Source organism: Delphinapterus leucas, chromosome 4 (assembly GCF_059928025.1).
Source record: "Delphinapterus leucas isolate spDelLeu-1000000601 "Yukka" chromosome 4, BTC_Dleu_Yukka2, whole genome shotgun sequence".
NCBI lineage: Eukaryota > Metazoa > Chordata > Mammalia > Artiodactyla > Monodontidae > Delphinapterus > Delphinapterus leucas.
In genome coordinates, this window is record NC_143132.1 from 134809102 (window position 1) to 134836328 (window position 27227).

General features: G+C 39.1%; 1 protein-coding gene and 1 pseudogene across 4 annotated transcripts in view; both read left to right on the forward strand.

The window, feature by feature from the left end:
• The window catches only part of RYK (receptor like tyrosine kinase), a 94562-nt gene extending 76515 nt beyond the window's left edge, over window positions 1-18047 (forward strand). For all 4 annotated transcript variants that reach the window (XM_022582529.3, XM_022582530.3, XM_089911127.1 and 1 more), the window contains 2 exons: window positions 15387-15523; window positions 16917-18047. In XM_022582529.3, the coding sequence (XP_022438237.1) occupies window positions 15387-15523; window positions 16917-17028 (249 nt within the window). In that variant the 3' untranslated portion in view covers window positions 17029-18047. The remainder of the gene's footprint in view (window positions 1-15386; window positions 15524-16916) is intronic.
• Window positions 18048-18155: 108 nt separating this feature from the next.
• On the forward strand, window positions 18156-23978 carry LOC111179205 (uncharacterized; annotated as a pseudogene).
• The last annotated feature ends 3249 nt before the right edge of the window (window positions 23979-27227 follow it).

A 27227-nucleotide genomic window follows, 5' to 3' on the forward strand; every position in this document is an offset into this window, starting at 1 on the left:
ACAGTGGAAGCCCCCAAAATATGCATGCTTAATTTAATGTATTTGCTTATTTCTATGTAAGTATTCCATTGTATATTTAAGCAGTAATAGGAAATTTTTTTTAGGAATTATTTTTTATAACACTTATGATCGCATATTTCACAGGAACTCCAGAGTGAAAATTAGATGATACACTTCAACTAATGAGACTATAGTTAATAATACATTTCTAAGCAATGTGATCTGCATCTCTTCAGCTGGGTACACTGTGCTGTATTAGCTGGTAAATTCCATATAGAGGATATATGGCTTGGTTAAGCAAATATTTCAAAATCATACTTAGAATTAGTTATTCTTACAATTATGATATTTTACAAATTTTGCAACAGTTCACATATTTTGTGTAAGAACTTGCCTTAACAGGAGAATTACTTTAAAATCATCACCACTTTTAGCATGTCTTGGCATAAACCTACTTGAAATGTCTGTGTGACCCAAGTTCTTCTGAGCTGTACTTAGAATGTGATGGTGAGACTACCCACATTGATTTACGTTTAACATGGTCAACTCCTAAAATGTAAAGATTTTTCTTCTTTAGATTCTTATAAATTCATTTCCTTTAAAATGTATTTTTCCCCTAAATATCTTTTGCCTTGGATAATTGAGATTGAAAGGAATGGGAATACTGTTCTGTTTCCTATGACTGTGATGGGGCTATTTAGTGTAAAAATCCTGCCTTTCTGTTTTGTGGGATTGAGTATTTTTTGAATTCTTATGTTGAAGCACACATGTTAAATTGCTTTTTAACATTTGTATTGAATTGTGTATACATAATCGTTATGCTGTGCTTCCACTTTTCCTTTATGGATTAAATTGGGGTTTTAAAAAGCTACATTTAATATTGTACTTTCGGGCTGTAAAACTTCATTCAGAGTCAAATGCAAAATAAGTAATGTAACCCCATTCCCCCCAGAATATCTACACATGTAAAATACATATTTTAGCTATTAATGTAGCATCTAACAAATGATATTACTGCCTTGGAGGGAAATTTTCTCTGCCCTTAAAAGACCCTTAACATTTTTGCATTCCTTTATAGTTAAAAATTCTCCCTGATTTATTTGGAAATACATTAATGTTTTCTGTCTTAAAAATAATACATTGCATTTCTGGGTTGTGTTTTAACAGTTTTTACTGGAAGGATTCAATATTTTACTATGTCAAGATTGTTATAATGTTAATATCAGCTTTTAACTGTTGAACTTAGGAAATATGCACAACCAGATTTGACTAGTTATAAATCTCTAATATTATTCTAAGATATGACATCATCATAGCCATTATTAAGAATTTCTGGATATTGTTTTTATTCTGCTTTCATCAGATGTGGTACTGCCATAAATCTTTTTTGGTGACTTTCTTTTCCTTTATTTGAAAATAGATTTCTTGATTTATGTCTTCTTTGAATTATTTAGCTAGTTATAGTAGCTAACATAATTCTGTAAGAGGCTACCTTCTATTAAGAGACTGAATGCAATCAGGAATACACAATTAAGAGTTTTTTCTTGGTGGTTTTCTTGCCTTTATGGTATTACATTGTGTTTACAAAGCATTTTCTTGGGACAAAAACAAGTCAAGGAAATGACTTCCATGTTAGTCTTATCAGTGTGGTTTATGGCAATGAGGAGATCCTTTAAGGTATTCAAACAGTTTTTAGGGTGCATGGCATATGAAAGTGTGTTCCTTGACATTTCTTTTGTGAACATTAGAGATTATCTCCAGAAGAAGGAGAGAAATCTGTAGTTATGCAGATACTCTGTTTGCTGCAGAGTGCTTCTTATTGCTCCTCTTTGCCCAGTGCCATGGAAAGTCACTGCCACAACCCTGAAGAGACTTGTGCAGGAGAAACTCACATTCATAATATGCCCATGAAGAGTGGTCTTCTGAACTACTGTGGTATCAGAGAGAGCTATAGTTTTCAGAGAATGCTTATTATTTTTAAAAGAATAGAAAACTTTCTATTTTATTCCATTTCTTCATTATTAATTTTAGAATAATACTTAAGAGTCCCATTATTTAATTTGTTTCCACTATGGTTGCACATTTTACACATCAACAATCTTAGACTTACTATTTAAATATTCATGTTAAGATGAATTGATTAAAAGACATTAGAAAAAAGCTGGAGAGGTGAAAAAATCATTCAGACATTACTTTAGGAAATAAAGATTTAAAGTTTACTTTTATTAACATTAAGAAAACATTGTTTAGTTTTATGAAATAGTCCTAATATTTCCTGGGAATGTGGAATAAATGGATTTACTTTAGGAACAGTTAATATATTTTCAGAGTGAACAGTTCCTGTCTTGTGATCAAGTAGTTGCACTCAATTTATTTTCTGTATTTGGCTCTCCTTGAGAATAGATATTTTCCTTAAGAGACCTTGTGAACATACCCTTCCTTTCCTTTCCTGCCTTGTCCTTATCATTCTATTTAATATCCCTTTCAAATAGCCCCAGTGTTCTGATAGAGCAATGTCTAAGCATCTGATACAGTGGAGGAAAGTACCATATATAGCAGATATGTGTGATGGCTTGGTAGGCATCCAATATTAGATCCTAGGACAGATTTGGTCTCTTTTCGGTCACGTAGGACACTCTGTGCCTAAAGTTTGTGGATTTTTGAAGTTGAGTTAGCAGACATGTACTGAATTTGATACCTGATGCAGTCAAAATGCACTTTCTATATAGTCATTGTACACTTGGGTACATTTGTTTAGCTGGAATAGAAAAGTATTAGCCACAGTGATAAGTATAAAGGATTATTAAGATTTTTAGGTGATAGTTTACACTGAAGAATTGTTAAAAAGAACTCTTTAAAGGTCACTTGTGTGAATTTATTAATTGGATCCTGGCCCCTGGCCCTTGCCTCCACTCAGTGCGCCAGGGGCCTGGCCCACCACTGTGCATCCAGTAAAGCTTTTTTAAAGTAGCATAATTCTATAGATACATATTTCCACTGTGGTTATTGGAAAGGCCTGGAAAATACGTGTCTGAAAAATTAAAATTCGTAGAATAGTATAGCTTCAAAAATTGGATATTCAGAAAGGGGTATATACTAATAAAGCCTGTACCTCGAGTACGGCATAGTGTTAGTTTTGGAGACTTGTGAAAATTGTTTAGTTAATGAAAGTCGATTAAACTCAAGCTTCCACTGCTTGGAATGTTACTCCATGATATTTTGATCTTCAGAGTGAACTCTTAATTAAAGGAATTGGTAAAGAGAAATCCAAACTCCTTAGCCTTGGTTTTCAGAACTTCTGTTCCTTATCTTCTTGTTTCAGTTTTATATTTTCTACTGTACGTTTCCTTATATTCTGCATTTAAGCCAATCCGAAATTCCTGCTGAGTCCAAACTCACCAGGTGCTTCTGTGCCATTTAATTTGATCATCTTTGGATCCCAGAGAATTGTATCTACTTAATGACACCCATAAAGAATTCTTTATTTACCTAATAATGGCACCTATCACACACTGCCTTATATTTTCTGGCACAAGTCATTTTTCCCAGAACAGGCAGTGGGGAACTCTGACTTAATTATTTTCCTTTAGAAGGTTTTCCATATTTACAGAATTAAAGTTGTGTGTGTGTTTGTGTGTGTGTGTGTGCGTAGCAGTGTTAATCTTATCCTTAGAGAGCTGTGTACTTGACTGTGTAAAAGAATCTTGGAGGGCCTCACACTGTCCTCTTCTCCCCTCTGTTTCCATGTTGAATCCTCATTTTTCTCCTTGTCTCACTCTTACAGACTTCAATTCAGAGATCCCATGTGTTCTTTTGACTACAGTTGTTATTTATGAGTAAATGATTTATTAATTGACATTTGTGGCCTAAGGTCTCCCTCTTAAGTATTAGATATATTGCATAGATACCTACTCTGCTTTTGTGCCCAGGGCCCATGTTTCTGAAAACGTAAGTGCAATCTTTGCACTGTAAAGATGCAACACAATTGAGGACAACAGGTAGACTGTCTGGTTTGAGGGGAAAACATGATTGATTTGCTATGGGGCATGTTAAGTTCAGGATACTGATGGGTGGAATGTAGGTCTGGAATTCTGGACAGACATAGAAGCAGGATATTAGAAATTGTACATCAGCTTCGTAAAAGTGTGTGATAGAATAAACAAGAGAGTTTGTTGATCTCAGAGGTGGCGAATATAAAGAGAGAAGAAAGCCAAGAGAAAATGTAGGGAATATTTACTTTAGTTAGTGAGAAAGGAAAGATGAACAATGAATAAAACAGAAAGGTAAGAAGAGAATCCAGAGAATGCTGTGTCTTAGAAACCAAGGAAGGAAATAGTTTCAAGGAGAGTCTAGTCTCTAAACATATCTGCAGTAATCAGAAAGGATGAGGAAATCTTTGAGGGCTTTTGAACAGGCAGGTTTAGTAAATCATTAAAGATGGATATGATTGTTAAGGGCTCGGTGGGAGGTGAGAAAGTGGAGACAATAAATAGATTACACTTTGAAGAAGTTTAGCTATGAAAAGGAGTGGAAGGATTGTAGCTTGATGGGTTGGCAGGATCAAGAGAGGTTTTATTGTGTTAATGTTGTATTTTATTTTACTGGGTTTGTTTGGTGTGACTTTTAGGCAGGGAAGCAATGGGGAGAAAGAGATGGACTTGTGATTATTGGAGGGGAGGTCCAAGAGATGATAGGTGAACGGGCTCAGAAGCCCACGTAAAGGTATAGTTTGGCATAGGAGGAGGTATACCTCTTGTCTGAGATGGGAATAAAGCAAGAGATGGGAGAGAGAAGGTACAGAAAATTCTTGAAGAAGGATCTCTCATTGACCTATGGGACAACTTCAGTTGCTGAATATAGTTGTAATCGGGGTCCACAAAAGCATGCATTGGAGATGCGGGGCAGTAGGGGACTAAAAGAATAATGAAGAAATAACTGAAATGTTTCCAAATTTGATTAAAACTATAAACCCACAGATCTAAGAGCTCAACAAACCCCAAACAAAATAAGCACGAAGAAACTAATGCGTTACACGTTATAATCAAATTGCGCAAAACTAGCGATAAAGAGAAAATCTTAAAAGCAGCCATAAAAAAAAGAATGTTAATATACAGAGGAACCAGGAAAATTTCTCACTGGAAGCCATGCAAGGGAGAAGACAGTGAAGCAACATCTTTAAACATCTTTAACATCTACTGTAAGAAAAAACTTATGTAGAATTTTATATCCAGATAAAATATCTTTCAAAAACTGAAGGGGAAATAAAGACTTTTCCAGAAATAGAAAAGCTGAAAGAATTCATAACTAGCAGATGCACAGTATAAGAAATGTTAAAGGAAGTCCTTTAGGAACCAACCAGATGGAAATACGGGTCTGACGAAGGAACAGAGAATACCAGAAATGGTAACTGCATGGGTAAATGTATACAGTTTTTTTTTTCTCATTACTTAAATCCTTTAAAAAGATAATTGAACATATTTTTATGCGCCTTGTGTAGTAATTGGTAAAATAGAAAATCAGTAAGGATATAGATTTCAATGACAGTACCAACCAACTTGATCTAGTTAACAGTTATAGAACACACCATTCAACAACAGCAGAATGCATATCTGCAGGTTCACATGGAATATTTACTAAGGTAGACCACATTCTGGATCATGATCAAGTCAATAAATTTAAAAGGATTTAATTCACACAAAGTAGGGTTTTGTGAACACAATGGAATTAAATTAGAAATCAAAAATAGGAATCTAGGACTTCCCTGCTGGCATAGTGGTTAAGAATCCGCCTGCCAATGCAGGGGACACAGGTTCAATCCCTGGTCCGGGAAGATCCCACACGCCACGGAGCAACTAAGCCCGTGTGCCACAACTACTGAGCCTGTGCTCTAGAGCCCATGAGCCACAACTACTGAAGCCCGTGCTCTGCAACAAGAGAAGCCACCACAGCGAGAAGTCTGCACACCGCAATGAAGAGTAGCCCCCACTCACCACAACTAGAGAAAGCCTGCGAGCAGCAACAAAGACCCAATGCACTCAAAAATAAAAATAAATTAAAACAACAACAACAAAAAGGAATCTAGAAAATCCTCAAATATTTAGAAACTAAATAATACACATTCAAGTAACCCATGTGTCAAGGAAGTAACCAAAAGGGAAATTATAAAGTACTTAGAATTGAATGAAAGTAAAGACACATTTCAAAATTTGGGGGATGCTGCTCAAGGGCGACATGTATACTATTAAACATCAATATTAGAAAAGAAGAAAAGTCTCAAATTAGTGACCTTAGTTTTCACCTTAAGAAACTAGAAGAAGAGCAGTTTAACTCCCAAGTAAGTAGGTGAAAGGAAATAATAAAGATTAGATGGAAGTCAGTGAAATATGAAACAGAAAAACAGTAGACAAAAATCAAGTGAAACCAATGCTTAACTCTGAGAATATCATTAATGATGACTCTTTTGCCAGACTAATCAGGAAGAAAAGAAGTTGCAAATTAACGATATAATGAATGAGAGAGATGATATCATTAAAGATTCTCACAGGTATTAATAGTAAGAGAATATTATGAACTTTTTCCCAATAAATTTAAACACAGGTGAAATGGACAAATTCTTTGGAAGATAAGAATTTTCAAAGCTCACTCAAGGAGTAGATAATCTGAATAGCCATATAAAAATTGAATTTTTGGTTTTTCTGGCCTTGCTGCGTGGCTTGTGGGATCTTAGTTCCCCAACCAGGGATTAAAGCCAGGCCCTCAGCAGTGAGAGTGTGGAGTCCTAACCACTGGACTGCCAGGTAATTCCCCCAAAATTTAATATTTAGTTAAAAACCTGCCCCAAAAGAAAATTTTAGGTCTAGATTAAACTCTAGGGCACTGCCGAATGCCTTCAAACATTTAAGGAAGAAATAATAAAAATTCTATACAATTTCAGAAAGTTGAGGAGAGAATACTTTCTAACTCATTCTGTGAAGTCAGCATTACCTTGAAACTGATCTACAGATCATTGTCACTCATGATCACAGATGCAAAAATTAAACAGAAGTTTAGAACCCATGAATGTATTTAAAAATAATATTATGATCACATAGGCTTTATCCCAAGAATTACAAGCTTTTTCAATCATTTGAAAAATCAAGCAGTGCAGTTTACTGTATTAACATATTAAAAAAGAAAAACCATATGATCACCTCAGTAGATGCAGAAAAAGTATTAGAAAAAATTCCAAAATTCATTTCTAGTAAAAATTCCTAGCAGTCTGATAAAGGGCATCTACAAAAACAAAAACAAAACCCTATAGCTGTTATCATACTTAATGCTAAAAGGCTGAATTCTTTTTACCTAATAACAGTAACAAGATAAGGGCACCCACTCTCATCAGTATTGTTCTCAAGGTTCTAGCCAGTGCACTAAGGCAAGAAAAGGAAATAAAAGGTAAGAAAATATTGCATAGGAAAAAGTAACTCTTTATTTGTGGGCAACTTGATCGTCTATGAAGAAAATCCAATGTGATATACAAAATAGCTACTAGAACTAATAAATGAGTTTAGAAAGATTACAGGTTATAAGATCAATTTACAAAAGTAAGTTGTATTTCTACATACTAATAAAAATCAGAAATTAAAGTTTTTTAAAAACATAAAAGCATCATAAAATATGAAATTCTTAGGAATAAATATGACAAAAATTGTGAAAGACCTATATGATGAAAACGCTATGAAACACTGTTGAGAGAAATTAAAGTCCTACATAAGTGGAGTGGTGTACCTTGTTTGTTGGCCAGAAAACTCAATATTGAGATGTTAGTTCTCTCCAAGTTGACCTATAGATTCAACACATTTCCGAAGAAAATCTTTGCAGGCTTTTAATTTTTTTTTTTTTTGTAGAAGTTGACAGATTGATAAAATTGATATGGACAGGCAAAGAACCATAGCCAAAACAGCTTTGAAAAAAGAAAGTTATGGGTCTGATTTCAAATTACAGTAATCAAGACAGTTGTATTGGGATTAAGGTAGATAGGTAGATCAGTGGAACAGAATAGAGTATGTAAAATTTCGCCCACATATGTATGGACAACTAATTTGCAACAAAAGTGCAAAGGCAAGTCAATGGAGAAAGGATTCTCTTTTAAACAAATGGTCCTGGAGCAACTGGATATCCAGCTACAAAACAAATGAACTTCAATTTATACCTTGCTCCATGTACAAAAATTAACTCAAAATAAGTCACAGACCTAAGTGCACGACCTAAAACTATAAAACTTCTAGAAGACAATAATAGAAGAAAATCTTCGGAGCTTTGCCGTAAGCAAAGATTTCTTAGACAAGACACCAACTCAAGATCTGTAAAAGAACAAATTAGACTTTATCAAAATTTGAAGCTTGTACTTTTTGAAGTAGTGTTAAGAGAATGAGAAGACAAGTCACGCTCAGAGGATATATTTGCAAGTCATATATCTGGTAAAGGACATATTTGCAGAATATATAAAGAACTCTAAAAATTCAGTACAGGTATTCCCCACTTTTCAAAAGTTTGCTTTATGCCACTTCGCTTTTACAAAAGACCTATGTTAGTACCTGTTTTCACAAACCAAGAGAAATCGAAAGAAGCTTTTTGGTTTTACAAAAAAGAAGGTGAAAAGCAAAAATAGCATTCAAGTGTTTGTTTTGTAGCAGCCATTATAGAGGCATCTTGCACCCCAGGCAGTGAGAGTGGCCCCACCAACCTCCTTCCCCAGACACTACACTCAGCATCTCAGCATCAAGCCACCATGGCTTTGAACTGTGCTTGTGAGCATCTGTGATTTATCTCGATTTATATTGTGCATGTGTTAGTAAGATGTGTTCTAAAGTAATTGCTGCCTCACTTTATGGCATTTCTGTTTACAAAAGGTTTCATAGGAATGCTCTACTTTCAGATAGCAGGGGAAGCCTGTAATAAAAAAGCAACCCAATATAAAAATGGGCAAAATATTTCAACAGACACTTCACCAGTGAAGATATGTAAATGGAAAATAAGCACATGAAAATATGATTAACATCATTAATCATTAGGAAAACGCAGACTAAAACCACAACAAAATACCATTCCCCACCCATTACTATGGCTAAAATTGAAGACTGAAGTCTTTGCAAGGATATGGAAGAACGGTAGCTCTCTTATACTGCTGATGGTAATGTAATATGGTACATACACTTCGGAAAACAGTTTTGCAGTTTCTTTCTTTTAAGTATGAGATATTTTATCCTTAATAAATTTTTTAAAATTTATTTATTTTTGGCTGTATTGGGTCTTAGTTGTGGCACGCAGGATCTTCATTGTGGCCCATGGGCTTCTCTCTAGTTGTGGCACGAGGGCTCTTCATTGCCCCACGTGGGCTCTGAAGTTGTGGTGTGTGGGCTGTCTAGTTGAGGCCTGTGGGCTCAGCAGTTGGGGGCACGTGGGCTTAGTTCCCCCATGGCCTGTGTTCCCTGACCAGGGATCGAACCTGCATCCCCTGCATTGGAAAGCAGATTCCTAACCACTGGACCACCAGGGACAATTCCCAGTGTGGCAGTTTCTTAAAACGTTAAACATGCACATACCATATCCAGTCATTTTGCTCCTAGGTAAATGAAAGCATATGTCCTTACCAATACTTGGGCATAGATGTTCATAGCAGCCTTATTTTTAGTAGCTAAACCTGGAAATAATTCAATGTCCATCAACAGGTAAGTGGGTAAACTGCTGTATTCATACAATGAACTACTGTTCAGCAGTGAAAAGGGATGAACTGTCAATATATCATGGATGAATCTCAGAATCGTTATTCTGAGTGAAAGAAGCTAGACAAAATGTACAGTTTTAATAATTCCATTTATGTGAAATTCTAGAAAATGCAAACTAATGTTAGTGGCAGAGAGCAGATTAATGGTTATTTGGAGATAGTGGGGACTGGGAGGAAGGGATTAGAGCTGTAAGAATCTTTGGGAAGTGATGGATATGTGATATGTTCATTATCTTGATTGTGGCAGTTGTTTCAGAGGTGTGTACATATGTGAGAATATATCAAGTCGAACAGTTTATTGTATGTTGGCCATACTACAATAAAAATACATAAAAACTGTCTTCTGTCTTTGCTGTCTGACCACCACTGCTAACACATCTAAGACTAGTTCCTAAGTTTGCAGGATCTTAGGACCCAGCTAGGGCTCTTAAAAATATTGAGTTCCAGGCCTCAGAATTACTAGGATGGGGCTAAGGAATCTGTAATTTTAACAAACACTCGAGGTGATTTTTCTTATTACTCAAGCTTTGAAAGCACTTGTCCCACATTAAGTTAATTCCACTTTGGTCATCTGAACCTATTTCCATATATGAGAAAGGGATGTTAGGTTTCCAGTGTTAACAGAAAGGCCTAGCCATAAAACACTTGATTATGCTTTTGCTATGGTCAGATGAGATCATTTAGAATTGAACAAAATTTTTTTCTCATCATATGTAATATATTGAGGTCAGCCTGAAGTAACAGAATGGAAATCTCTGAATAGTCCCAACATTAGTGAATATTACATCAAAGAGTAAAAAAGAATTATTATATACTTTTTTTTAATAAATATATTTTTAAATTTTCATTCATTTATTTTTAGCTGCGTTGAGCCTTTCATTGCTGTGCACGGGCTTTCTCTAGTTGCGGCAAGTGGGGGGCTACTCTTGGTTGCGGTGCGCGGGCTTCTCATTGTGGTGGCTTCTCTTGCTGCAGAGCAGGGGGGCTCTAGGTGCACAGGCTCAGTAGTTGTGGCATGCAGGCTCTAGAGCACAGGCTCAGTAGTTGTGGTACACAGGCTTAGCTGCTCCACAGCATGTGGGATCTTCCCGGACCAGGGATCGAACCCGTGTCCCCTGCATTGGCAGGCGGATTCTTAACCACTGCACCACCAGGGTAGTCCCGAGTATTATATACTTTTTGACAAGTCACATCTGTATATGTTGTTAGTGAAGAAAAAATTTTGTATCCTATATATTAAGAAGCTGTAAAATAACACAAGTTGGGAGAAGAGAAATAAGATGAATAGAAGAACACTGTTATTCTCTACATGTTCTTTAAATGGATGTAGCAAGAGCCTTTTATAAAAGTTGTATAAAACTCTGGAAAAAATAGGCTGACCTTCTCATTGCCCCCTTTCCAAAGACGTCAAACAAGAGGAAATTATAGAATAAGTCTGTCTAAATTTTAAATGGTTCAGTTATCAGAAGACTTTAGAGAGCAAGTTTTCCACAAATTATCCTTGTGCTGTTTGGTCTTGATTTTTTTTAGAGGGTTGGTGAGCCAACATGTAATTAATCACTTTTTTTGGTTGTTGGCTTGTAAGGAAATGAAACTGCAACTTTCCCTTTGGCTTTATTGTTCTTTTTTTGGTGTTTCTTAGTGCTGCAATATGTAACATAAGAAACTTAGATGGGTGCTTAGTGATAATGTGGATACAACAATGTGAAAGAAGTATTTTTTAAGTCATTTTATATATTTTGTACTGTTATGGTACCTGTGTACACTCCAGGTCTCAGATACCACCAGCATTACTATGAAAGTCTTACAGTTAGAAGTTGTTAGAACATCCCTTGTCAGTGGATGGGGTTACTCATCAAGTGGCAGTATCCACTTCTTACCAGTTCTTATTGTTTCTTCCTCCAGAATCTAGTTTGGATTGATTATTCCTTCCCCGAAGCTGCTACCGCAATCAGTGAATAAGAACAGACCCATATCATCTTGTAAATAAGGGGTAGGAACACCCTTCCAACTAGCTTCACTTCTTTGGGCTCTGTTCCATCTGTGTAGTGAACTACCTTCCCTGTGGCAGTTGGACACTATTTTATTTATTTATTAAAAATTTTAATTTATTTTATTTATTTTTTTGGTGCTTTATAAATAAATAAAGATTGTATTTATTCTTCGTTGCTGCACGCGGGCTTTCTCTAGTTGTGGCCAGCGGGGCTACTCTTTATTGAGGTGCGCGGGCTTCTCATTGCAGTGGCTTCTCTTGTTGCGGAGAACGGGCTCTAGGCAGGCGGGCTTCAGTAGTTGTGGCTCGCAGGCTCTAGAGCGCAGGCTCAGTAGTTGTGGCGCACGGGCTTAGTTGCTCCACGTCATGTGGGATCTTCCTGGACCAGGGCTCGAAGCCGTGTCCCCTGCATTGGCAGGCGGATTCTTAACCTCTGCGCCACCAGGGAAGCCTTGGACACTATTTTAAAAATTAAGCATTACAATGACTAATTACTGTCATTATTAAAAGTTCATATAAAGTTTAAAGACAAACACCTGTATGTCAGCAGGCACCTTCCTTTAACTTTTATTAATTTGAAATCGTTTTTCCATTTTTAAGCAGAACAGAAGATTCCCCTTAAACCAATAGGTTTAGGGAAATTCCTGTAGACTCTGTCTCTATGAAGATTTAAAAAATATACATCCATCTGCATCTGAGCCCTGTCTCTTCCCTCCCCCCAAAGCACAGACCTCAAGGATGGCCGTTGTTCTACCTTAATGGTAACAATTAATAAAAAAGATATTAAGTTCCAAAAAGCTAAACACTTTGGTTTTGGTATTTAGGATAATGCTGGCCTAAAAATGAGTCGAGAAGTGTTCCATCCTCCCCTGTTTTCTGAAAGAGTTTGTGTAGGATTGTACTGTGGTTTGAATTGTGTTCCCCCAAAAGATAGGTTGAAGTTCTAACCCCTATACCTCAGAATGTGACCTTCTTTGGAAACAGGGTCATTAGAGATATAATGTTAAGATGAAGTCATAATTAAGGTAGACCTTAATCCAATATGACTAATATCATTATAAGAAGAGACACTGGCACGCAAGGGGAGAATGTTGTGTGAAAACAGAGGCAGAGATTGAAGTACTACAGCTGCAAACCAAGGAACACCAAGGATTGCTGGCAAAGCACCAGAAGGTAGGATTAGGCAAGGAAGGATTCTCCCCTGTGGGTTTCAGAGTGAGTGTAGCCCTGCCAACACCCTGATTTTGGACTTCTAGCCTCCAGAGCTGTGAGGCAAATTCTGTTGTTTAAACAGTCACCTAGTTTGTGGTACTTTGTTATGGCAGCCCTAGGAAACTAACATTGTATTAGGAAACTAATATTGTATTTTTTTCTTTCAAGTTTGATAGAATTCATCCAGTGAAATTGGATGCAGAGTTTTCTTTGTGGAAAGATTTTAAATTATGAATTCAATTTCTCTAAGAAATATTGGGCTGTATAGATTTTCTGTTTGTTCTTGTATCTATTTTGGTAACATATATATCAAGGAATTTGTTCATTTCATCTAAGTTTTTGAATTTATTGGCATAAAGTTGAGTTGCTTATAATATTTTTTGATGTCTGTAGGATCTGTAATGATGTTTCCTCTTTTCTTCCTCATATTGGTTATTTGTGTCTTTTTATTTTCTTTCATCAGTCTGGCTTAGGGTTTCTCAACTGGGGGCAGTTTTGCACCCTCCCTCCTGGGGGTGTGGGGCATTTGGCAATATCTGGAGACATTTTCAGTTATTACAACTTGGGGCATCCAGTGGGTGGAGGCCAGGGATGCTGCTGAACTAAACATCCTGCCATGCACAAGACAGCCTCTCACAACAGAGACTCATCCAGTCCACAGTGTCACTAGTGCTGAAGTTGGGAAACCTGTTCTAGGGCTTACAGTGTACACCTTCTACTTTCGAATATTATGCCACTTCATGTTTAATATAAGCAGCTTACAATACAGTATTTCCACTCATCCCCTTCCATCCTTTATGCTATTATGAGCATACATTTTACTTCCATTTATATTATAAACCCCACAGTGCATGGGATTTTGCTTTAAACAGTCTATTAAGCAAATTTTTAAATGAGGAAAAAATACCTAGTTGTTCATATATTTTTAGCACTCTTCATTTTTTGTATAGATCCAAATTCCCATTGGTGTTTTTTCTTTCCACATGAAGAACTGCTCTAACGTGTCTTGAAGTGTAGGTCTGCCAGTGACATATTCTCTCAGCTTTTGTTTGAAAAACTGTATTTTGTCTTCATTTTTCAAGTACATTTTGGCTTAGTATAGAATTCTCCATTGACAGTTTTAAAAAATATTCTGTCATTCCACTGTTTCCTTATTTGCCTAAATTATAATAAGAAATAAAACTATTGTTCACAAATATAAGGCTTTAAAAAATCTGTATACTTTAGAATAGTATTTCATTATTATTGAACAAAATAACTTAAAATTTGATGCACTGTGCTTAGATTTTATAAACAGACCTGTTCTTGTGTTTTTTTCCTCTTTTTCCCTTTCCTTTCCCCCCCCTTCACTTATAAAAAGTGTTTTTTGGGGGCAGGTTATTTCTGTTTCCTCATCTGTAAAATTGGGCTACCAGTGATTCTCATAGGTTCGTTGTGAAAGTTAAAAGAGAAAAAGAACGAAAAATGAAAACAAAATGTCTAGAACTTGAAGGTATTCATAAACATGATAGCATGGTACACAGGTATCTTCCTCCTCATCCACCTTCAGCTCTCCTGACCACAAGGCCCACGCATGGCAGCAGATCAGTGGGATCCCCCAGTCTGAGTCCTGTCCTGCCTCATGGCAGCAGCTTTGTGGAGACATATTCCTGCCGTCCACACACTGTCCAGAAGCCACAGGCAAACAGAGGAGCCCTGGCTGGACCATGACTGAGCACTGTTGCCACTGCTTATGATTTCTGCTCCTACCAGTAGTTTACATGTTGATTTTAAATAAATCTCATATTTTACCCAAGCAAGGTTGGAAGATATTCTTTCAGTATACTTTCATCTGTTAATTTAAATTATCTGAATATAGTAAAAATCCATGACATTATATTTTACATGATTTGCATTTTCCACTTTTCAGCTATGCAGACTAGCTATGGTATTTAACACATTTACATATTAGGAAAATTTTAGACATAATTAACGGTTTTGGGTGGTGGGGCTTGTAATCAACAGTAAAAATAATTCTTTCCAATGGCTCTAATTACCTTAGAATATACAGTAATGATATTCACATTAAAGGATGCATTCATTAAAATGTTCCTTTCTGTCCAACAAGAGAATCTAACTGGGTATGGTAGACTTCTTTTTATAAATAACATTTTGCTTTCATTAAGAGTTAATAGATCTGCTGGGACTTCCCTCGTGGTCCAGTGGTTAGGACTCCACGCTTCCAATGCAGGGGGCGCGGGTTCGATCCCTGGTCAGGGAACTAAGATCCCACATGCCACGCCTAAGATCCCACATGCCACACACACAAAAAAAGTTGATCAATCTGCTATTTTTGGTCCCTACCTGGCCACAGGCAGCAGCACTCTGACAGCTGTTTTAAATATCCCCTCATGGTGTTGCCGTTCTTCTTCTCAGTGGGCCTTTGGAGTGACGCTGTGGGAGCTCATGACTCTGGGCCAAACACCCTATGTGGACATCGACCCGTTTGAGATGGCCGCGTACCTGAAAGACGGTTACCGAATAGCCCAGCCGATCAACTGTCCTGATGAACTGTAAGTTTTTTCTGAGCTTGAAGACATGGATTTCACTCCATTTACGACGTTTGGATAAAAGAAAAAGAACAGGTGCCCATACTTGTACAGGCTTCCCTTTTGAGAATAATGCCTCTTTGGACTTGAATTATACTCCTGTAGAGAAACTACAAAGTCAGCCAGACTCATTCATTCTTTAAGGCATTTGACATTAGGACTTCTTGCATCTCATATTTGTAGTGATTAATCTAATCCAAGAGACTTATGTACATAGTGAGAAAACACTGAACACTGTCAGTTTTCCTGTGTAGAGTGAGGACCTACACAGCCTTAAGGACATCCTTAGTTATAAAGAGCCTTTCTCATTGCTGTTGTGCCTTGCCAGCTGGTGTGAACTGATATACGTATAAGGAAGATGTTCTGGTCTGGTGAGTGGGATAGTTCCTGTTTCCTGCTTTTATCACATAGCTAGTCTTTCCATATAATGGGATCGGAGTGGGCAGGAGGCTGTTCAGGGGTGATTGAGTCTCAGTTCCAGTATCCCCTGAAGTTTTTTTTTTTTTTTTTTTTGCGGTATGCGGGCCTCTCACTGTTGTGGCCTCTCCCGTTGCGGAGCACAGGCTCCGGACGCGCAGGCTCAGCGGCCATGGCTCACGGGCCCAGCCGCTCCGCGGCATGTGGGATCTTCCCAGACCGGGGCACAAACCCGTGTCCCCTGCATCGGCAGGCGGACTCTCAACCACTGCGCCACCAGGGAAGCCCCCCTGAAGGTTTTTATACTGTGGCAAGGTGGCAGCTTTTGCACAGATTTTACTGTAGATCAAGGATTCTTACAGTTTAGTTAAAGGTTCCTCTTCTTCCAAGTTCTTTCTTTCAGAACTCAAATACAGTTGACCCTTGAACAATGTGGGTTTGAACTATGTGGGTCCACTTACGTGTGGATTTTTTTCAGTGATAAATACTACAGTACTACATGGTCCATGGTTGGTTGAATATGCGGATGAGGGGGAACTGGGGATACGGAGGGCTAAACAGTAAGTTATGCGCAGATTTTTATGCAGAGAGTCGGCGCCCCTCACCCCTGTGTTGCTTAAGAGTCAACTGTACAGGATAACACAGGTTATTATTTTGACTATGTTTTAGGTAGTTATATACAATCTCTATTTGCTGATATATTTTGACATGTTTCAGAATTGAAATCCACAGATATCATCCAGATAATTCTGCCAGATTTACCTGGATTATTCATCCAGATAATATCTGCCAACAGATAGTAATATTGATTGATTTTTTTAATATATCGTCCTCTCCACGCCCACATTTAGATAGACAACATAACTGGTATCATATTGACCAAAAGGTTAGGAGTACTATATCATCACTAGCCAAATTTTCTGGTCTTGTCACTCTGCAGATTTGCTGTGATGGCTTGTTGCTGGGCCTTAGATCCGGAGGAGAGGCCCAAGTTCCAGCAGCTGGTCCAGTGTCTCACAGAGTTCCATGCAGCCCTGGGGGCCTACGTCTGACTCCTCTCACAGTCCCCCAGCGTCAGGAGGAAGGAGCCTGCCAGGGCTCACTTGCAGCCGGTCACGGATGCCGCATACGCCACGCAGCGCCGCAGAAGCACATTTGTCTTCCAGAGCACCGTGCCTTAGGAATGCTTTAGAATCGGAACTATCTAAGGCAGACTTAATGATGTCAAATATTTTCTAGATATCACTTTCATTAGGTTGAACTGAAAATGTTTTTGTAAATTTTTTGGCCAAAAATTTTTTTAAACATAGTTAACTTTGGACTAGGGGTACATTCTTACAAAATAAATAAACAGTTTTTAAAATTGTTTAAACACAGGTATTTGGAATAGCTACCTTAGTGCAACTGCTTTTTATTTTTTTTACTTCATCAAGGTAATGTAGGTGATTCACCTTTAAAGTTTTTTGTTTGTTTGTTTTAATATTTATCACTAGTCTTGGGAATGGTTTGTCTTCAAGATGCAGTACTTTTTCTTAGGAAAAGAAAAACAGAAAAAGATGTCGGTTTGCCTTGTACAGGAAAAGGCAATATTGGAGGAGGAACACTGAAAGAAAAGCTAGAGGGGAAAAAAAGAGAAAAATACTTATTAGAAACAGAAACTGCCCTTCCATGGAGAATTGTTCTTTATTTTTTTAATGAAAAGGAGTTCTCCTTTCTTATTTTGGGGGAAGTAGGAGCTGAGTTCATCGAAACATCTTAATTTTGGCAGAACCTAGCATTTCTGTGAGCCAGAAGTGGGTTTGGGGCAGGTCAGTAGTGAACAGTGGCGATCTTATTTATTTTTACTCTCTGGAAAAGGAGATAACACAATTCCAGAAAGTGAAATCTTGTTTCTAAGGTTAGGAATTCCTTTTATTGCACCTAGAATAGTGCCATGCACAGAATGGGTGCTTGAGTTGTTTTGAGTAAAAAAATGTAAACAGGTAGATTTTGTACCTATCTTCAAGGCTGGCTTAAGTATAAAATGGTTTTTTAAAAACACCTGAGAAATTAAAGGATTTGTTTTATATTATGACAGTATTGAAAATATTGTTCATAATGAATGATTGGTTGTGTCTGGTAAGTCTTTGAACACACAACAGCTAGATAGCCCTGTTTCATTTCATGGGTGTCTCACTCAGACTCCCAAGCCCTAACACAAGTGCAGCTGACTCTGCTCAGCCTCCAGGTTCTAATAAAAAGTTGAGATTATTATTACAAGGAAGTATTACAGCACTGAAACTTTTCTCCAGAGCCGTTAAATTCAGGGTATGTATATATTTATACTTGGCTAGAGTTGGCCTAAGGCAGAGTTGAATGGACCTCTTAAATAGCTAGGCGTGCATGTGCCTGCCTCTGCTCCCATTCTCACAGGTACATAGGAGAGAATGCGTAGCAGTTGGAGGCTTTTGCTGTTCTTAAAGGAGCTTTATGAATCAGCAGCACATCTGGGAAAATAGCTCACATGATACGTGCTCTGTCACAAGCAGGCCAAGAGCATGATCTTTCTGTATGCCATTTATTAACACTGGTTCTTTGGTTTTATGAAATACTCAGCCCCCTAAGGGGCCAGCTTTTTCAAAGCTCTTTGAACTTTGTAAGTTACAGAAGTTTTGGTTGACAACCTGCAATCTTAGAAGGCATTCAGTCAACAAATATTTATTTATAGCGTTTATTATGTATTATTATGCACATGCAGTGAGTGGTTCCGCTCTAACATCCCTTCCAACATTCAGTGCATTTTTTTAATGTGTTCAGGTTAGTGCATTTTTTATATATCACAGTTCTGTGCACAAGGTCGGTTCAAAGAAAAAAGTGCTGTCATTGACTTCTGTCCCAAATTACCATGTAGTAAGAGGTGCTCTCAGTTTGCTTGGATGTGTGGTGCCTTTAACCATATCTCTCTTTGTAAGCTGTTTTATTTTATGTATGTATATTTGTTTTAGAGGTGGTTTAAGACTTTAAATAGATTTTTCTTGCAGAACTACTTGGAGTCACTAACTTCAGTGAAAAGAGCAGTTACGAGATTTTCATGTCTGGGCTTTTTCCAGTGGTTTGTGAATATTACTGAATAGATTTTGTAGAAAATGTAATTTTTATAGTAAAGAAGCAAATTAGCAAAGCACTGATGTGGTATAAGCTGGCCCTAGTGACCAAGAGCTCTATTATATTCTCTCCTTTCTCGTAACACCCCCACTGTAAGAAAATTTTATTTATAGATGTAAGGAGGATTGGTTTATTCATTATGTATTTATTGAGCGCCAGCTGTATATCTGGCCTTCAAGGTATGCAGGGAACAAGACATGATGTTCCTCCCTTTCTAGGTCTCACATTCTGGTTAGAAGAAGCAGATAATGAACATAAGTAAGATTTTGGTAAGTGCTATAAGAAAAAATACAGAGTGGTATCAGAGAATAACTTTACATGTCTTTAGTCAGGCTTCTCTGAGCAGGTGGCATTTGAGCTGAGATCTGAGTAACAAAAAGCCACCTATGAGAAGATCCAGGCAGAAGGGACATAATTGCAGAAGCATTAAAGCAGGAATGAGCTGGCCTCCAGTGTCAGCCCTTCCTGTTCATCCTCCAGCTGCTGCCACTGGAAGAAGAGAACAGAGGCCAATGTGGCTAGAATGTAGTTAGGGAAGAGGTCTGGGAGATGTAGGAACAGACATTGGAGCAGGGTTGGGGGTGGTTGTAAGCCATGGGACACATTTATATTCTAAGTACAGTGGGATTTCATTCAAGGAGTTTAAAAAATTTTTTTAATTTTATTTTTTAACATCTTTATTGGAGTATAATTGCTTTACAATGGTGTGTTAGTTTCTTAGTTACAGTGGTTAGTTCCTTAGTTACAATGGTGTGTTAGAATCAGTTATACATATATCCCCATATCTCCTCCCTCTTGCGTCTCCCTCCCACCCTCCCTATCCCACCCCTCTAGGTGGACACAAAGCACCGAGCTGATCTCCTTGTGCTATGCGGCTGTCAAGGAGTTTTTAAATAAGGGAGTGACGTGATCTGATTTGCAGTTTACAGATTATGCCAACATTTTTGTGAAGATTAGACTGTAGGGAGACAAGGGTGGAGGCAATGAGACTATAAGAAACTGTTGCATAGTTTAGGAGAGAAAAGATAGTGGTTTTGGACTAATTAGAGTAGTGCAGGAGGTTGGGAGGGGCAGATTGGACCTGGATCTATTGGATGTTGGAGAGTGGGGTGGAGAAGGAAAGAGTGATCAGGAATAACTAGTTGGTTTGGAGCTTGAACATATAGTCTGGCTGTATGGCCAAACTGTATACTGAGATGGAAAAAAAAAAAACTAGGAGGAACAGGATTTTGCTTTAGCAGGGGGAATTAGTAATTTGTTGTAAGCCATGTTCGAGATGCCAATTGGTCATCTAAGTGGAGATTTTGAGTAGATAGATGAGAACCTGCAGCTCAGGGAGGAGGTCTCATTGAACATATAAATGTAGGAGTGTAAAATACAGACCATATTTAAAGCCATGATATTGGATGAACTTGCTTCGGGAGCCAGTGTAGATGGAGAGGAGGTCTTGGGACAGGGTCCTGGTTAACTCCAACTTTTAATGATCTAGTGAAGGAAGAATAAATAACAGAAAAAGAGAAGAAACCACTACAGTTGGAAAAAGCAACAACAAAAAAACAGGAAAAAAGGAAAGAAAGTATTTCAAAGTGGAAGAAGAAGCCTGTATGGGATTTGGCATTATGCAATTATTGACAGAAGCAGTAGGGATTGGAGCAAGTGGAAGTGTAAATACTAGGTGGGACAGTGGAGACCCTACTTGAAAGTTTTGCTGTGAAGGGAAATGGAACAGAACTAGAGGAGATCAAAGAAGTATTGGGGTGGGGGGTTGCGGGGGCAGGCACGGGACATGTTTGTTTTCCAGGAAATGTTTCACTGGTGATGGGAATGAGCGAGCAGAGGGAGAAAAATCCCTTTGGGTGTGGAATACTCTTCGTTCTTGTCATTTGATCTGCAAGCATGAAAGCCTCTCCACTCTAGCCACCAGCCTCTCGTTGTGGTAAAGGTTATGTTTTTATTGGGGGAAAATGCGAGGATGAAGGGAGGTGGTGCACAGAACTTTAAACGTTTCCATTATATGAAAACCTGCCTTTGTTGAGGTTGCTTCCTTAGGACCTGAGACCTGCCATGGTCTTGCTTACCATCATCATCTTTTGGCCTCTTGCCCTGAAACTGCTGGACTGGCCTTGGTCTGTATCCCACCCAACCAGCCTCTGCCAGAGTAATGCTTCCTAAAACTGAGCTGTCCCTGCTCAGAACCGTTCAGCCCCTTCCCAGAGCCTGCGGAGTGGAGTTCAGAGCACCTAGGTGTATACAGCCTCCACTCATCTCTGCTGTGTCCCCTCCTGCTTCACCAGCTTACCACTTTCCTGCCTGAGCGTGGTGCTATTTCATGTGTCCTTTCCTATGCCTGTGCCACACTCTACTCCAGACTGCCCAGTGCCCAAGAGACTCCCCTGACACCTCACCCCGCTCCTCCAGGCTCTGCCATAGTTGCTTTTCAGGCTTTTTCCCTGGGTTTACATTCTGACAAATCTAAGATGGGGGCTTATTTTTACCACTTGGCTGTTTATATTTCTTGAGGATAGGAACTTGTGTTTCACTCAGGTTGAATCTCCACTGCCTACTTAGTGCTTGACACATTTTAGGGTTGAATATTTAGTGAATTGGTAAGTAAAAACACCTAAATTTGCACATGAGAGCAGTTAGGCTTTAAAAAAATGGTAACTCTGTAAAACATCTCATTTAAAGTACTGTGTTCTATTATAATGTGATATATTCAAATTTAAAGGGTTTAAGTTTTATGTAATATAAACCAATAAAGCATGAAATAAAAGGAGACAGAATGGTAGGGAAGACCATATCCCACCCCATTGCTGGCTTAAGCAACCCCCAGCCCCACCCCCAGCCACCTTTTCATTGATACTTCATTTTCCCTTCTTTTTCTTTGGTCGCAGAAACAATTAGCCTGATTGCAAATTCTGTTTCATACTTCTATAAGGTCAACTTTATTTGGAGTTGTACATGAAATAATCATCTCAAATGAAGTAATTCATTGACTTGAGTGGAAGATTCTTTTCCAGGTGTTACTCTCCCATGCCCTGCACCCCCACCCATACTATAAAAAGGAGGTGATATAATTTATGGGGCTAGAAAAGAAAAACATAAACAGTTGCTTGTTAATAATTTTTGTTTCTACGTTCATTTTTGCCCTTAATAGTTCAGAATAACATTGAACTTAATCCTCTGGGACACATGAACATCATGCATAAGTGTACCGAGAACATACATTTTATATATAAGTAAACTGAAACTCTGGGCCTTTGTTTTCTCTCTCAGAGTGCTGTTCTTTAAGGATTAAGGCTGACCAGGCCTAAAGGGTTTAATGGGAGATGTCTTCTAACCCTTCAAAGAACAGATGTTAGAAACGTATTTAAAAAAAAAAAATGGGGAATCGATTATAGTTTAAAGGATTCCTCTTTGAGCAAATAATAATATGCCATTGGCGGAGAAGCGACCGCAGCTCCGGGCAGAGGAGGCAGGAACCCGAAGGCGAGCAGGGGCCGGGCGGCACCATGGCCGGGATCACCACCACCGAGGCGGTGAAGCGCAAGACCCCGCTTCTGCAGCAACAGGCCAGGGACGCGGGGGAGAGGGCCGAGCGCCCCCTGCGGAAGTGGAGGAGAAAGGCGGCCCGGGGAACAGGCTGAGGCGGCCTCCTTGAACCATAGGGTCCAGCTGGTTGAAGAGCTGGACTGCGCTCAAGAGCGCCTCGCCGCTGCCCTGAAAATGCTGGAGGAAGCCGAGAAAGCTGCTGGTGACAGCGAGAGAGACATGAAGGTTACTGAAAACCGAGGCTTAAAAGAGGAAAAAATGGAGCTCCCGGAAATCCAACTCAAAGAAGCTAAGCACATTGCAGAAGAGGTGGCTCTTAGGTTGGTGATTATTGAGGGAGACTTGGAAGGCACAGAGGAGCGAGCTGAGCTGGCAGAGTCCGGTTGCCGAGAGACGGATGAGCAGGTCAGACTGATGGACCAGAAGCTGAAGTGTCTGAGTGCTGCTGAAGAAAAGTACTCTCAAGAAGAAGACATATGAGGAAGAGAGAAAGATTCTTACTGATAAACTCAAGGAGGCAAAGACCCGTGCTGAGTTTGCTGAGAGATCAGTAGCCAAGCTGGTAAAGACGGTGATTTGGAAGATGAACGGATATGCACCAAAGAGGAGCACCTCTGTACACAAAGGATGCTGGACCAGACTCTGCTTGACCTGGTTGAGATGCAGAGCACCCCAGTCCCGCCCTGCACTGCCCCTCCCTGACCCCGACCGCTGAGGCCAGCCTGCCTGAAGCTGACCTTTAAGCTGAGGGCTGAGCTTTAACTGGAAGGCTGCTTTCTCCTTTTGCCACGGCTCCCACCCCCACCCCTGTGTCCTTTTCGCCAAACTGTCTCTGCCTCTCCCCAGAGATTCCATTTGGGCTAGAGGCTGAGCACCTTTGGGAACAACGTTTAAGGGAACGGAGCACAATGCTAAGTGTTTTCAAAAGCATGCTGTGATGTATGCATTTTGTAATTACCTTTTTTGTTGTTGATGTAGCAGCCATTTGTAAAACATTCCAGATACTTCCATAGTTCTGAAGCAGCAGTCTAATCCCTTTCTCACTTTTGGAAGGTAACTTTTCAGCTTAATGCATATCGCCCTCTTCATAGAGGAGGGAAAAAGGTATGGGCCTGCCTTCCTGAGAGCCAAACAGCCCAGAGAAGGACTCCATTTTGGGAAGCCTCATTGCTCTGCAAAAAGTCCCTGCCAAACCAGAAAGGTGATTCCAGAAGGAGTTAGCCAAAGCAAAACAAAAACAAAAAAAAACCACTGTTCAGATTTTCAGCTTTACAGTATTTGGGGGCAACTTTTTTTTTTTTTTTTCCATCAGAAGTGACCAAACGAAATTAAGATGGTGAGACCTCTGAGACGAAATCCTTGTCCCAGCCCTACCCCTTTCCCCACCACCCACAGAATGGATCATGTGTCCCTTATTTTGTGGTGACCACTTATTTGCTCTCCCGCCTCTTTGAAAGAAAGGAAAGAAAATTATGTTTTACCACTGATTTAGCCATATGAAACTCGTCACCCTTTTCTGGGTCTGAAGCTGCTGCTGGGTCTGAAGTGCCATCTCATTGTACGTTGTGTCAGTGCTGGAGAAATCTTGAATAGCTTATGTACAAAAGTGTTTTTAAATTTTATATTATTTTGAAACTTTGCTTCTTTGGGGTTGGGGGGCACACTGGTCACCCCATCTGGCTATGAGAGCTCTCTACAGTCTGGGCTGGCAGTGTGCTGGTCTTTTAAAGTTTCTTTCCCTACCCGAGCCCCCCTTTTTGGTGAGGTTTCGGTGAGGTCAGTTAGGTGTGCATCCTTCAGCAAAATTGGCTTAAAATGTACTCTCCTTTGGTGTCGTCTCTTTGGGGGCCGACTGGGAGAAAGAAAAACCAATAGTGTAACTGTTTTGATACTGAACATTGATAAATGTCTTTTTGAAATAAAGAACCAGGCCCTCCAATAATAATAATAATAATATGCATTTGCTCGTATTTGGTTCATCAGTATTTTAAAACTAAAGCATTTTTTAGCGATTTGTTTTTAGAGAGGGGTAAGCACTCCCTTGGGGGTATACAAAAATTGGGAAAAACATGTATAGTTTGAAAATAAAATAACTATTTACCCTTTAAACAAAAAAATTGACGCTGACTCCATGGTGTCTGAATGTTCCATTTGGAATCAACTTTTTGTGTCTTTCTGAGTCTACTTTTTTTTTCCTTTTCCTTCTTGGCTCCAAGAATCAGCCCAGGCTGATGTTAGATAGGCGTGCATCATTAGGGATAGCCTTTGGCTGCAAGCGATAGAAATACCACTATAATCACTTAATGAAATACAGGTTTATTTCTCTCGCATAACAATTCCAGAGAGAGACAAACCAGAGCTCGTGCTGTGATCCCAGGATATCATCCATTACCTGCTACCTCCATTTTTGCTGCCCTGTCATCTTTAACATGTTTTTGTTCTAAGGGGACCCCCAGGGCCTAGACTTTTAGTAGGCAAGAAGATGAGAAAAAGATGAAAGGCAAAAGACACGAGTTACTTGAGTCTTTTTTGAGGAGACAACTTTCCCATCGTATACTTCCACCAACACCTTACTGGACAGAACTGTAGCACATGGGTACCCCAAGCAGTCCAACATCTTGGGAAATTGGTTTTGTTGGATTTTTTTCGACAGCTTTATTGAGATTTGATTCACGTGTCACCCATTTAAAGTGTACAGCTCTGATTTTCAGTATATTCGTAGAGTTGTGCAATCATCACCACGATTGAATTCATTTTTACCAACACAAAAAGAAAGCAACCCCATGCCCATTAGCAGTCACTCCTAATTCCATCCCCACCCCTGCCCTTGGCAACCACACATCCATTTTCTGTCTCTCTAGATTTGCCTATCCTAGACCTTTCATGTAAATGGTATCATACAATATGTGACTTTTTATGTCTAGCTGCTTTCACTTAGCGTAACATTTTTGAGGTTCATTCATATTGTAGCATGTATCAGGGTTTCATTCCTTTTTATTGCCAAATTTTCCGTTGTAATGGATATATATATATATATATATATATATATATATATATATACTATTCGTTCATCAGTTTGTGCACATTTGAGGAAACTTTTTAGTTGAGCACATTCTTACCTTGAACAAAATTTGGCTTCCATTGGTAGGAAAATAGGGATGGCTGTTGGTGGGCAACTAGCAATGTCTGCCCCTGTGCAGAAATGGGGTAAGGGACTGGTATCTGGCCTCCTTTAGCAGTATATCACTGCTTCAGAGCATTGTCAGTATGAGAGGAAGTGCAGTGGTTATGAAGTCTTTGCCAATGTAGAGAGTGCCCAGTCAGCTAGTTTTCAGGTTGGTAAGTACTGCCATTATTTGAGGAGAAATACTGGTAGGGATTACTAGGTAACATTTTAGCCTCTATGTCCAGAAAACTCTTACTATTCCATCCTGATCGCTGTTACTTTGGCCTCAGCCCTACTATTTTCCACGAGTCCATAATTCTGCCACCACTTTATAGATTTGGCCTTGCAGGGATATTTTTGTTCTCCTCAGTGTTTGGCCTGCGGTATCTCCCACCAGGTGCCTTTCCTCTAGCTTCATGGTCTGACTACCTAGGGCCTTTGGAAGTAAGCTAGAGATTAGCTATCTGTCTCCATAAAAATTCTTATTAAAAGATCTTAAACATTTGTTTATTCATTTAATGAAATATCACATGAATCTATTGGACTATATTTTATATGCCTTTTTAAAGACTTTGCATTCATATAAGGTTTGTTAATTTTGAATTGGAGCTATTTGGTGATAGCATTACTTACTATATATCTAAAGAACACCTTAGATGTTGTCTCCATAACTCAGAGAACAGGACATTCTGGACACTCTGGTAGACTTGAGGAGGAATTGGTCATAGGCCCTGGCCCCAGAAAAGTACTAGAGTTCATATTCTGAATGAAGTTCCTCTAACTCTGACTCGCTCAGGCCAGAATGGGTTTGACTTGACCGTAATCTCTTCGGCAGGAAGTGCAATGTCCTGATAAACCTGTGTTTAAGTTTTGTGTTGGGATCTCTAGGCAGCGTCCCTCTGGCCTTTGCTCTTTTTTTCCCCTTAGAAAGACCCACACGTGACCTGACTGAAAGGAGGGCAGCTTTATTTGACCTGACAGGCATTCTTGGTCCGCTAAGCAGACTCTTGTCTCGTGGAAAGTACTCCCTAGGGTCCTTCTTGCTTGTTCTGGGAAGGCAGGAAGAGGAAGAGACAGGAGACTGCAGCCAGGTGCTATGCGCTTTGTGAAAATCTGGGACTGACTCTGCCCTGAGGGCCTGCCCCCATCTCCACTGTCCTTGCTGGCCACCTTGGCCGTCTTCCTACTCTTCAACATCCTGTTGCCAGCCTCACCATCTGGCTCATGTGTCAAATGTCCCTCTGAAAGGAATCTCCTTCCCTTTCCATGGGATACAACATTTCAGATGCATTAAACAATAAGATTTAAAAGTAGATATAAAGATTGCTTTTTTCCCCATAACCATCTTAGCATAGCATCGCATTTTAAAGCTGAAAGAAGGGTAACCTA